The sequence below is a fragment of the Trachurus trachurus genome (assembly GCF_905171665.1).
Source record: "Trachurus trachurus genome assembly, chromosome: 4".
Lineage (NCBI taxonomy): Eukaryota > Metazoa > Chordata > Actinopteri > Carangiformes > Carangidae > Trachurus > Trachurus trachurus.
The window spans coordinates 14,810,801-14,823,575 of NC_139898.1; the positions used below are offsets into that span (position 1 = coordinate 14,810,801).

The 12,775-nt window shown below is 40.0% G+C and overlaps 2 protein-coding genes across 2 annotated transcripts; both read right to left on the reverse strand.

The window, feature by feature from the left end:
- Positions 1 to 2,088: 2,088 nt before the first annotated feature.
- faah (fatty acid amide hydrolase) lies at positions 2,089 to 9,510 on the reverse strand. Its single transcript, XM_083970843.1, has 15 exons — positions 9,091 to 9,510; positions 8,362 to 8,475; positions 7,724 to 7,864; positions 7,409 to 7,542; positions 7,010 to 7,216; positions 6,868 to 6,908; positions 6,635 to 6,759; positions 5,090 to 5,215; positions 4,867 to 4,964; positions 4,204 to 4,303; positions 4,032 to 4,075; positions 3,893 to 3,932; positions 3,703 to 3,811; positions 3,472 to 3,617; positions 2,089 to 2,669 (listed from the first exon to the last, which is right to left on the reverse strand). Exons 1-15 carry the CDS (start codon positions 9,307 to 9,309, stop codon positions 2,547 to 2,549), a joined length of 1,767 nt encoding a protein of 588 aa, XP_083826969.1. The 5' UTR covers positions 9,310 to 9,510; the 3' UTR covers positions 2,089 to 2,546.
- Positions 9,511 to 10,659: 1,149 nt separating this feature from the next.
- Positions 10,660 to 12,582, reverse strand: uqcrh (ubiquinol-cytochrome c reductase hinge protein). The gene is made up of 4 exons (XM_083969564.1): positions 12,441 to 12,582; positions 12,068 to 12,103; positions 11,495 to 11,656; positions 10,660 to 10,907 (listed from the first exon to the last, which is right to left on the reverse strand). The coding sequence occupies exons 1-4, from the start codon at positions 12,483 to 12,485 to the stop codon at positions 10,875 to 10,877; spliced, it is 276 nt and encodes a 91-aa protein (XP_083825690.1). The 5' UTR covers positions 12,486 to 12,582; the 3' UTR covers positions 10,660 to 10,874.
- Between the last annotated feature and the right edge of the window lie 193 nt (positions 12,583 to 12,775).

Sequence of the window (12,775 nt, forward strand, 5' to 3'; positions counted from 1 at the left end):
ATTCCACATGCTGACAACATTTTACTCTATTTTATTTCACATATGTGGTTGAAAATGTATTCAAAACCTTATAGGCTACGGCAGTACTCCGACAGAGGTGTGGCTGTTCTCCAGACATTACTTGGTGCAATTACAATTCCTAATCCTAATAGCTGCATGATGTTGTTGATCATCAGTGGGATCAAAAGTATTAACACACATGGTCGAAAACGTTTGTGCTGAATAAATCACTGTGACCTCCCGTAAGAGTGTGCGGGCAACCCTCTCTTTTTCTACATCAAAAGTATTAAGGACACTTTCAAGCCAGTTGATTTCATATTAAAACCACTTAATGGAACTTTTTACATTAGTGACGCAATAGCTGCCATAGCTACTATTTCTTGTTTTATTACACATACCAATGTAGATATGGCAAACTCAAACATATTATCCATATGGTCTCTTTGACAGGGGACACATCGGCTTCCCAGTATCTGCAATCAGTGTTTTTCTAATGGTGACACATCAAACTTATTATTTACTGTTAAGAGTGGCACTAAGGGAGATTTTGGTTCATGCTTTTATGAAAGTATCTGGTCAAAGTGAGGCGATGTCAAAAAACTTGAATTGGCTTGGTGCAATTAATTATTCTTTATTTTAACAATGGCAGCTTTACTTCTGTTAAAATGTGAATACTTTGTGTCAGACAATATTGTTTTGTTTTTTTTTAATTGCAGCCTCTGGTATGAACTGCATAAATTAAGTCTGCATACAGTCTGACACATACTGTACTCACATGTGCATGTATTGTGTTAATAGAATAAAATAAAATATGGGTATTTTGTTTAAACTGCATTTTTGATATTTGATAAATGTAATACACATTGCATTATATCTCTTGTGCTTTCTTCTTCTTTGGTTACTTTGCTACAGTATAGAAATCATATTTAAATTGATTGTAATGAGTTTAATTCAGTATTATACACTATTGCCAAACTGTAAGTATTTAATGGGCAGATTTGAAGGCTGAGTGTGTGTGTGTGTGTGTGTGTGTGTGTGTGTGTGTGTGTGTGTGTGTGTGTGTGTGTGTGTGTGTGTGTGTGTGTGTGTGCGTGCGTGTGTGTGTGTGTGGATGTCACTGCTTCTGTCTCAGATCCTGAGGGATTTATGAACAATGTCAAGTTCCCTCTGAAGACCTGAGTCTCTTCACTGCCTCTTAAAGCTTAATGCTCCCTGACTGAGTGGCACAGCGAGAGCCACACACTCTCTCTCTATGTGCCACAGATAATGCTAAGAACAACCTCTCAATTCCAGCTCTCCTCCAAGCCTAATGTGCCCTCCTTCCTCTACCGCACGCACACGGTCATTTCCATTCAATGAGACACCAGTGCAAACGTGGGCGATTGTAATGGAAAACACTAACATTGTCCCTAATGGCTTCCCATCCCAGGAGAGTTTTTAAAACATATGTAAATTTATGTAAACCCAACAGAAACACATATTTACAATAGCACAGGGTAATCACAACATGACGACATGGTGCGCTGGCCTCGTAGATGGAGGCGCCATGTGTCATTAGTCTTCTTTATCTCTTTTCTGTTTCCTGGTGTAGCATCAGTGCAACAATCACTCACAAAAAAGAATGAAAATGATCTGCGCTCATCTGTGGCACAGTGATGGAGAGGCAGAGGTGGAAGGTAAAGGGGAAGCAGTTTTGTGCCCTCACAGCCACTGGGTGCAGCACATTATATGAAGTTAGTTCATTAAATATTAAATGAGACAAAATGATTTGCAGATGGCAGATGAGCAGTGGAAGGAACAGTGGATCATATCTCACCTGAATAGTACGTTATTATTTATTTCTGAAAACTAATTTCAACATTTCTGGAGTGCAAACAAATAAGAGTGGTGGCTGTTACTAGAGAGGTTAGTTTTTATTCTCAGACATCGTATCATCACAGGTTTTCATTTTTTGTAAAAAGAATCAGACATGATCGATGAGAAAATATTACTTTCCATTTTCAGTATAAAATCTAATTTTAAAACTCTTCTATATGAGGTCACTGTGCCTCCTTGCCTAATGCTGACGTGAATTCAGCATGAAATACGTCTTCCCACCTAACATAAGGAATCAAGAGTTCATAGAAGAAAAAACAGACCATATAATTATATTAATAATTAGAGTATTTGTTATGAGATGAAATGTGTAGATCTTGAGGTTTGTCAGCATCAAAGTGAAACACAAGCATAAAAAAATTATAATTTACCTATGTACCTGATTACTGTCTTTAGTTTAACCGTACCAGTTTTTGTCAATACCTGAGAAGCGAGACTATAAATGATTCTAAAATTCCATCATATACAATATCAACTCTATTAACTGTTACTCATCGTTTGTTTTAATGTGCGGTAACCGGTAATTTGAGTAGTTATAATTCACTACTTCAGTGAGTGCTTTCACATACTGGCTCATTGTATGTGTTTTCATAAACAATACACTCACTGCACTAAAAGATAACTCAACCTAAAGCCACTGGAGTTTGTCGCTCTTCCCAGGATTCACAGCTTCACTCTCTGCTCTGTTTGACCAGTTGTTCCACCTCCTTCATGAAGCGCAGGCAGAGCTCATCCTGCCACGGCAGGGCGACACACTGCACCGCCACAGGCAGACCCTGGCCTCCAGACACCGCCTGAACACAGACACACACTCCAGTCAGACAACAGTAGCCAAATCACCACAGTCTGTTGTCTCCACCTACTGACCAACTGTGGAACTACAGTTTGTGATTCACTAATGCTTTAGTTTGGGGTGCCAAACAGGGACACAACAGGCAGGAGGTTTGCCACCCCTGCAGCCAACCCTACAACACTCTCTTGAAGTGATTTTTAATAATTCTTATTGAAAATTCAACCCCAGAACAATCAAATAGACTGATATCAATGACAGAGTGATGTAAAACAACACCAAAGCAATCATTTTGGTCTTGCTTTTACGCAGGGAGCGTGGGGTCTTTTACATTTCAGTATCAAAGAGCCCATTGTCTTTAATTAATCTCATTAAAATAAACTGTGGGCTGTTTGTTGATAATTTATATATTAAAATATGTTAAGTTGTTCATTTGGCATCTTAGTTAAAGTTCAATTTAACTTGTGTTTTAATCTTTACAACTGCAACTGTGTTTATTAATTCATGGTACCTATTCATTGTATTATTCACTGTATTTGTATCATTCCTTTAAAAAAAAAACTGTATTCAGTATATTTTATTCTATTCTAAAGCCTGACCAGGGACAAAGACTGCAAATTAGCTGAAGCTAGACGTCTTATATGCATCACATTTTCCCATCTTCTGTGGCAATGTTGTATGTATTGTCCCTGTTAAATAAACATTAAAATAAATAAATAAATCTAGTTATTGTGTTGAGTCTTCACAGAGTTGATCAACTGTATTAGATAATTTGGCATCAGTCACCTCTGGCTGGGGTTTCCTACCTGTTTAAAGAGCTTGTCCCAGGGGTCCTGATAAATGCCTTTATAGTGCTTGAGTTCCTCCTCATCCTCAGCTGTCACCGTGGATACGTGAACTGCACCAGCGGGAAAGTTGAGGAGGTTGTAAATCATCGTGTATGTAAGAATAGCTGAAAGGACAGAGAACAGAACTAGATTACTCACTGCTACACCAGTTAAAGTCATTTTAACCAACATGAGTTCAGTATACCGTACTGGTAACTTTGCCGCAGTAACGGAAGTTGTAGGCCGGTCCAATCATAGGGCACAGCATCACGTCTATGTTGCATCTTTTCCAATCCGCTATTGTTTCATGAATGTAGTCCTAATGAAAACACACAAGTTCAGTTTCTCCTTTTTCAATTTCTCATTCTTGGACAAGCATGATACTCTTTCACGACAGTACCTCCACAGCAGCATGCTGCTTCCACAGATCTGCAACAGATCTGAAATGACGGCAGTGAAAGAGTCAGTACGTCATTTTACCCATCACATGCAAAATATGACTGCGTAACAGACTGCAACTTTTAAAACTAGTCTCTCACCCAACTCCAGAGATGGCATCGAAGATAGAAGATGCACGAGGATACTGCAAAACATGAAAGGAAACAAACTATAAGTTGTAGTCATTTAATTACCGGTAAATAGTCAATAACCAAAGGTCAATAACCAAAGACACATTGTCCCTTAGGTAGGTTTCTATGGTCTCTGACTTACCAGGGGCTTTAGGAGGAATGAGAGGGTTTTCTTCAACCACTTTGGAAGATAGTAGGGAAGAACCTGTGCTCTGATACAGGGGTCCAGGGGTCCTCCCTCCCTGAAGCACAATCAGAGATCAGTGTTACAAAAAATGACCAATGATATGTTTAACGTAATTGTTTTGATGTTAACTGTAATAACTGAGCTCAAACTAACATAACAGTGGTAGCAGTGGTTTCACAGGTACAATGTTTGCCATGTTCAGTATTTGAGTTTAGTGTGTTTAACAGCTTATATTTGCTTATCAGTATCAAAAAGCACAGTTCTCCAGATGAAAGTTTTCAATTTCAATTTTGACCTTGGAATACTGAACCAAATTTTATGACAATCCATCTAACCTGATGTAGTATTTTAGTGCCTAGAAAAGTATTGGAGTGCCTGACTGATCTGAACATTTGGATTGTTCATTTTAATTGTGCAACCCATCACGCAAAAATACTTCAGATAATGTTTGCTGTTGTAATGTGCTAAACTGAGGAATTATTTAAAAGAAAAAAAACCCAACAACAATTGATCAAAAAGGCTAAAAATTACTCAGTTCTCCCACACTTCAGTTATGCAGCTAAATTATTAATCCTTTTAACAATGACCACACTGATCTTCAGGTGAAATTCAACTTACAGTTTTTGCAGCAGGGTGTTAACGCCATCTGCGAAGACACCCTTTACCATCAGTTCAGCGGCAACATAATCGATCCTTTGAGGAGTGTAGGGCACTAGCTACAGGAGCAAATGGCCAGAAGTTAAAACACAACATCATTAAAACTATACATCACATCACACCACACATTTTAGATTGCCATAAATCATGCAGTGTGTGCCAGCAGCATGCATTTTGGTCTTACAGTGTGACCTGCTTGCTCCAACAGTGCTTTGACTTCCCGGACGCCTCGGGCCATGCTTGGAGACGGCAGCATGTATCCATCGCTTTCAATGTAACCGATCCTCAGAGGTTTGGAGCTCTGGTATATCTGTGGATGAGCCATTTGAACGGAAATGCACACAAATAGATTAATTTTGGTATATAATTAATTGTTTACCCTAATGCTTGAAATAAAACAGCGAGATGGGTTTACGCTAGTCTACTTAAAATGACCTGTGGATATAACGTATGGGTTTTGTATGTCTGAGCTCTGCTCTTAGGGGGTCTCTCAACAAAGACAATAATAAAACATGCAGCTTGGTGACATAAAACATTCATGGGAGTTGTAGTTTTCACTACTATTGTTGTTATTACAGTGAGCTACATCCAGATTCCAAATAGACCAGGCCACAATAACTGGTGAAAAAAATTGTAATAAAAAAACTAAATAATAATATTCAAGTTGACGGTTAACACAAATTTTTCATTGTTGTTTCTGTGATAACTTAAGGTCCAGGCTAGACATCCAATCGATAAAAAGAATTCAGGTCTTTAAAAACCATTATAGATAAATGCAGACATTTGTGCCTTCATGTTTCTACTGCACCTTGTAGCCTATAGGTGAACTCAACTCATTATTACCACAGCAAAGCACAGTCCCCCAGAGAAAACTTCCATGGTGAGAAAAACAGGCAGAAAACCACTTGAGACATTTCATCATCATGAGAGACTCACACCAGCATGCTCCCTTTCTAGACCTTAAAGGAGTCAGTATTTTGAAACACAATTACACAAAGAAATTTTGAATTACTTTGGAAAATCTGGAAATATTTTTTTTCTGAGATTGATACCACATTCAGTATATCACATCAAGTGGCTCTAAAGCTCACTAATAAACTTATCATACCTTATTTGTTCAATCTGAAACCCAAAATGTAAAAATGACGATTTATTACTTAAAGCAGAAGTGAGTGATATATTTGTGTTAATATAAGTCTTAAATAGTTATATCTTCCGACAGCAATCACTTACATAGAGTGTTTGGACTGAAACACGGGTCTCTCAGTCACTCTGCTCTGCTCTGAGCCGAAGAGAAAACATTTATCGTATCCTACAGTTTTTATCCAATGAGGAGAGAGAACGGCATGCAGGGCTGTGTATGCAGCCAAGGAACGCCGTGAATGTGGTGACGTAGCGACGAGGACTGTTATGGTGCGTTCAAGGAAACTCGTATTTTTCCAACCGTGAAGTGGTACCAGTTCGATCTGGTACGAGTTCACCGGTCGGAAGTTACGAGTGGCCGTTATAGTGACTTTCACCGGTAAAACAGGTCGGAAAAACACGAGTGGGTTGCCTGAAACGCTACAAAGTCGTAAGTTGTGACTTGAAGCTGTAATTTACGATTTCAAAAGCCTGCCTGGAACGCAGCATTAGCGAAAACGACCGGACCACTCACTTCTGCTTTAACTGTTTCTTTGCTTGAGGCAAATTCTGAGTTACGTGATACAAAATTGATGATTCAACACACCTGCATGTTAAAAGGTACGGGTGGAACAGTGGGGTCCAGGGTAAACATGTGGTCGCAAAGAAGAGCCCGCATACACAGAGCCAGACTCTCCACATCCTTCGCCAAGGGTCCAGAAGAAGAGAGCACTACGTTTATGAGAAATAGAAAAAAACCCGCCAAATTTAACACAGCACACATATTATAAAGTAACCATTATGTAACTCTGTAAATATGTATGTGGATTTTCTCCTAACCTGACATTTGCCCCCGGTAAATGGGCCTCACACCCTGTGAACTGAACAAGAAACAAAGAAATACGCCAAAATAAATGCCATTTGATATTGTCATGACTGCATAATGTTTATGCATAAAACTGTCAGCGGCAGACACACTCACCTCAGCCGACCTGGTGTTGGCTTAAAGCCACAGATCCCACAGAAAGAGGCGGGAATACGGATGCTGCCCCCTATATCGCTACCTATACCGAGCACAGAGCCGCCTCCCCCAACCAGAGCCCCCTCCCCACCGGACGAGCCCCCAGAGGTCTTCTGGAGGTTATGGGGGTTCAGAGTCTGCCCGTAAATGGGATTACTGCAGTCATAACTGGAGATAAGAAAATAAAAAGAGTAAAGCAATTAAGAAAGGCACCTCAGAGCCTTTGCACATCTAAAAATTTGATATTACCCTCAGTGTTAGAAGTATACAATGACATAAAAGAACAGTTTTACATTAGTAAAGCTTGTGACACAGTGTCCCAGCTTGACTTTATGGTATGTTGATCTATAAATGATTTACTTTAACAAGCCTTGGGGTATGTTGGTGTGAACGAAGGGAATAGCTCCTTGTCTCTTCAGGACCTCAACAAGGACACTGTCCTTCTGGGCCGGCTGGTCCAGATTAATGACCACACCACAGGTAGAGTCATGATTCTTGTGTTATAAGATGAAAACAAGGAAAGAGAGCAGAGTTTATATATATATATATTTTTTTAAAAGCACATCAAAAACATAAACCTGAGCTACATTAAGATGGCCATAACAGGTGTCCATACACACCCGGACAGTGTAACTGTTATTGAGTTGATTATGACATTCTATACCAACAAATTACCTTATATGCAATGTTGTCTTTGATGCTAACTGGAACTCCATACAAGAGACCATCCTTGTTGGAGTCAATTGTTTTAAGTTGGTCAAAACTCTCCAGCAAGATTTCTGTGCAGCAGTTCAGTTTTTTGTGTACATCCAGAGTCTGTGACAACAGAAAAGAGAAACAGCTCAGACGGGAAAAACATTTAAGTCTACAGCAAATAAAGCAAATAGAATAGTTAAATATTTGATAACGGATATGACTTTAGGCAAGGGAAGGCAAAGCCATTTTACTTTTACAGTATAGCACATCCTGTGCACAGAGAGAGGGCTTGAGAGAAAATAAAACCATAAATGGAAGCTGTATGAGGGCAATATTAAAATAAAGATTTTAGGTCAATGGACTTACTAGAAGAATGACTTTGTATGTAGTGCTAGTGCACACTCAAGGTTTTTTTAGGTAATTCAAATTCCCCAAAATAAGAAATGTGCTCATACACAAACACAGTTCAAAAAGCTGCAAAAATGTTAGCCCTTAGATTATGTCTGTCTCTAAATTTGATCCTTGTAGAGATTATAATAATATATGGATGGATAAATACTGAGAAAGTCAGTGGAAATTAATTCCCATGAAGGCATTTCTCTACTTTCATAACAAACCTTTTCCATGTAAGAGTAAAACACGTCCTCGGGGCTAAGTAAGCCTTCCTGCAGCTGCTTTGTCAACTCAGAGAGGGACAGTGTCAGGATGGTAGCAGAGTCAGTGGTTGGATGCTGGAAGACATACCGGTACACACACAATATAAATACACAAAAAACAACAACCCTGCAGGAACACAAAGCTTCTATCCAACCACTATAACTAAGATCATGTGAATGTTACATCAGCTCCCTCGCTCTCTTGCTGTATTGACTGAAGAAGCTGGTTAGTGGTCAATACTCCAGGGCTTGGTGACCTCAGGAAACTCCTTGTATAGTTAGTTTTGTTAAATGTTAACCAGGTGAGCGAGATGAACCGGTGTCTGTGTGTAAAGACTCATTTACAGCAGAGTACTTTTCTGTCTGTGTAAACAACATGATGACATCTGTAAAACACACTGTGCTGCAAGTCTCCTGACTCTAATGTACAATGTTTTTTGACAAACAGCATCATCTGTGAGTTACAGTATGTTAAGTTACTGCAGTGCTGTATATGCCATGATAGGTTAAAGTGTCCTTTATAAAACAAAGGAAATTGGAGATTCGCGTGCGTGTTCACGTCAAATTGTGCAAACCAATCATACTAAACAACTCAATTATGCAGAAAAGTTAATTAAAAGCCGGCGTGTTTGAAGTTTCTTTCCTTTCACGGGACACGGCCATACCCTCGTAGCTTTAGCTAACTCTTACCGACTCCTTGAACCGCAGCACCGCCTGCTCCGCCCGCTGCAGGCTCTCATCCCTCCGCTGTCGGGCTCGCTGGATCTTCTCCTTTGCCTCTCGTTGGCTGGACACTGTCCGGCTCAGCAGCACCAGAGCCCCCACACCGCAGGCAGCAGCCGCCAGCAGCGCTGCCCCTGCCCGGCTGTCCACCTCCACTCCCCGAAGAAACTGCTCCACTTTCTCCATGGTTGGTTGTCCTGCTGCTCGTCTAACCGCTCCAAGCGTGAGGGCACAAACGTCGGCTAACGCTGGCTAACACACACACACAAACACGGTTTCGAAGTTACTTGTGAAGTTGTCCAGCCAGAGTTGTAAAGTCAACAGGTGGGTGTGGTTTGCCCGCTAGTCATCAGTGTGCAGCACCTTTAGCTCGAGCAGCTTTTACAGTAGTTGGTTACGTTACACACGGTACCGCCCGCGTGCCCACCTCTCCTTTACATACCATAGTATCGTTACACACGGCAGAGGGCGCTAGCCTCTACCTCTATCATTTCAACTGAATAAAATGTATACAGCATGGAAATATCAGGGAAATAGGGGAAATATCGAGTAATACAGCCCACGCCCACCAGAGGTCTGTAATACGAAAGGGGGGTTTCGGTTAGCAAGATAACATAACACACAACACTTCTGTCCTGTCTTTACTTCATAACTCTATAGTGTTCCTTCATAGTTGTAATGTTTTCAGTATGAATCTACAATCTATAAAGTAATAATAGTAAAGAAAAACCATTTAATTAAAAAGGTGTGTCCAAACTTTTGACTGGTAGTGTATCAGTACAACAGCAGGCTAAATGGGGTGGGATGCTGTGGTTGATAGCGCGCACACACAGCATCACCGTGATGCTCTTGCCTCAGTGTGAAACTCCGGGGTAAATCTATTAGTTAAGGCAAAACAAAAGTGTTATCGTTCACCTGAACTAAACCCAATTGAGATGGTTTGGGATGAGTTGGACCGCAGAGTGAGGTGAAACAGCCAACAAGTGCTCAGCACCTCTAGGAACTCCTTCAAGACTGTTTGTTGGAAAAACCATTTCAGTGACCACCACATGAAGCATATTAGATGAGAGAATCAAAAGTGTCCAAAGCTGTTATCAAAGCAAAAGGTGGCTACTTTGAAAAATCTAAAACACATTCTTCTTTAACACTTTTTTGTTTACTACTTAATTTCTTATGTGTTCCGTCACAGTTTTGATGTCTTCATGTAGTAAGTAATAAAGATAAAGAAAAACCATTGAATGAGAGGGTGTACAAACGTTTGACTGGTAGTGTAAATAGAAATGTAAATGCAGATGTCACTTATATGACAGCCAGTTGAGCAGGCCTTGTGCCTGAAGCTCCTGACCTAAGGTCATTTTGATCTTTTCGTCTTACCACATTGAGATGGAATGAAAATCAACTGCAATATGAAAAGCTTAATTGTACCATTCAGTTTACATAATGCAAAAATAATCTGCATTTGTTGTTTCTCCACTCTATTCAGGTCAGTTTGCCACAAATCTGTGTGTAGTCATGTAATAAACCTGTGACACAGGGTAAGGTTTTCAAGCCAGCCACTTTAATGAAATGTTGACTCATAGTACCTTGTTAAATACATCAAGTTTCTTCACATGATCAGATAGATTATAGTATACATTTAATGTTACAACATACAGCAGATCCACAAATGGATGTATTTAAAACCATGTTCTCCTCATAATACAATATTTGAAGAATGTCATCAGCCAGCGGTGCAACAATCAGGAGGGATTTTATTTGACAGAATGGAACAGTTTGTGTGCCACCTAGAGGGAGGACATAAGAGGTAATTATTTATTATAACATACTACACACAGTTGCAAGATAAATATAGTTTTAAAGAAAAAAAGCTGACATCAGTAAACAAAATAATGGATTGCTCATATGTGAAGGTCATGTTAGTCTAATGTTATTTCAATGCACAATTTCAGTGGTCTAACAGTGAAATATAGATGTTTCTTGTGCTGTAGGAATGTACAGTACAAAGAAAAGGGTTAACAGAAATGGATCAAGTTGCTTGTAATACAATACAACCTTTTTGTTTTCAGAGGAAAATGAGCTCACTGCTGCTGCATGTGGCTGGAAGTTAATGTCTTCTATGTACGCCATCTGTTTGCTTGCAGTGTTGAACAAGTTTGTGAATAAATACCATTTATATTTCTATGACAGAGGGAGCTGATTTATCCTGAAGTCTGCGAGGATCCATCCTTTACAGCAAAAGCACTTTAAACTTAAATATCGAATATGTGTGTATGTATATAAGCTGTGGAAAATTCTGTAATGACTATAAAATAACCCCACCTGGGTATTGAATTTTTAATTCAGTTCAACAAATGGTGATTATCACACTTACGCAGTGGTCCCGAGCATGCAGGAAGTCAAACAACTCCTCAGTGCAATCCTCTTCTGTAGCAGACCGACCCCCAACCCTAGTCTCGCACTCCTCCAGACGTGCCTGGGTGTGGACGCAGTGCTCTGTCTCGATGCACTTCTGTCGCACCATTTCAATGGGATCCTGGCACAGAGTGAACACAGCACACACAGTATCTAAATCAAAGTGTGTCCTTCACTAGGTGACACATATTCAGTATATTCAGACAGCACATACACAACATATGTAGCAAAACGGTGTTGAGTTTGGAGACAAGTAGTGGAAGAAGCGGGGGTGCAATGGCTTTGACTTTTGAGGTGTGTTTCAATGGAGAAAACACCATTTATTAACAGATGACCCTTGAGAAAGGCCTGGAAGTGGAGAAAGCCTGAAATGACCCCACCTCTGGTTGACCGACCATGTGAGTGCACTTCTAGTCACTAGGTGGTATCACTCTCCTGTATGTTGTTGTCCAACTCAATCAAATCAAAGTCAAACACCCATTTCCACAAATGACAAATGTATATGTTCAATAAACAGTGTTGATGGACATACCACCATGTCTTCCTCCTCCTCCTCTTCTTCTTCCTCCTGGAAACAGACCAATAAGACAAAATAAATTACATCATCATACTACTCCATTCATTAAACGGATGCGAGCTACATTTCTCGTAAAAAGTAACGTTAACACAACCGACAGCTGATGAGCAAGCGTTACACATTATGAATAAGTGTGTCATTTTAAATCAATTGCATGTCTAAACTTCAACATATTTCCAAGTGACGACGGGAACATAAACGCCGGCTAATGCTAACAGAAGCTAGGTACATGTAGCTTAGTTAGCCGTGTTGTGCTAGCTTTTTTAGCTAAAATAACCAACAGATACGAGCATCACAGAAGTCGCTTGGATCGGTAAAAGCTACTTACATCCTCAGGCTCTCCGTTCATGATCATCTTCTCTTCGAAAACCATTTTAAAGGTGCTCTTGTCCTTAGATGACCGGCTCTACTCTGTTGGAGGACACCACAGGTCACACGAGCAGCTGACAAGTGAGCAGGAGTTAACCACCACACCGTTTCCGGTCATTACAACAAACCCTTCACATTAAAACCTCCCGTATGTCAACTCGGTTTCCTTTATTGCATACATCGTAATTGAAATTCCTCGTGAAAACACACTGTTTGTTTTCATACAAAGATTAAGGCTTGAGGACACCGAAATGGTTAAGTTAGTGACAATACAACTAGGCTACTTTAAAACTA

Coding starts and splice junctions, on each gene's coding strand:
- faah (XM_083970843.1), bottom strand. CDS start 9,309: ATGGAGAAAGTGGAGCAGTTTCTTCGGGGAGTGGAGGTGGACAGCCGG. Junction 7,865..8,361: donor TTTACTCTTACATGGAAAAG/GTTTGTTATGAA, acceptor CTGTTGTCACAG/ACTCTGGATGTACACAAAAA. Junction 6,909..7,009: donor CCAACACCAGGTCGGCTGAG/GTGAGTGTGTCT, acceptor TTTCTTGTTCAG/TTCACAGGGTGTGAGGCCCA.
- uqcrh (XM_083969564.1), bottom strand. CDS start 12,485: ATGGTTTTCGAAGAGAAGATGATCATGAACGGAGAGCCTGAGGAT. Junction 11,657..12,067: donor AGGAGGAGGAAGACATGGTG/GTATGTCCATCA, acceptor ACTCTGTGCCAG/GATCCCATTGAAATGGTGCG. Junction 10,908..11,494: donor TGCATGCTCGGGACCACTGC/GTAAGTGTGATA, acceptor TCCTCCCTCTAG/GTGGCACACAAACTGTTCCA.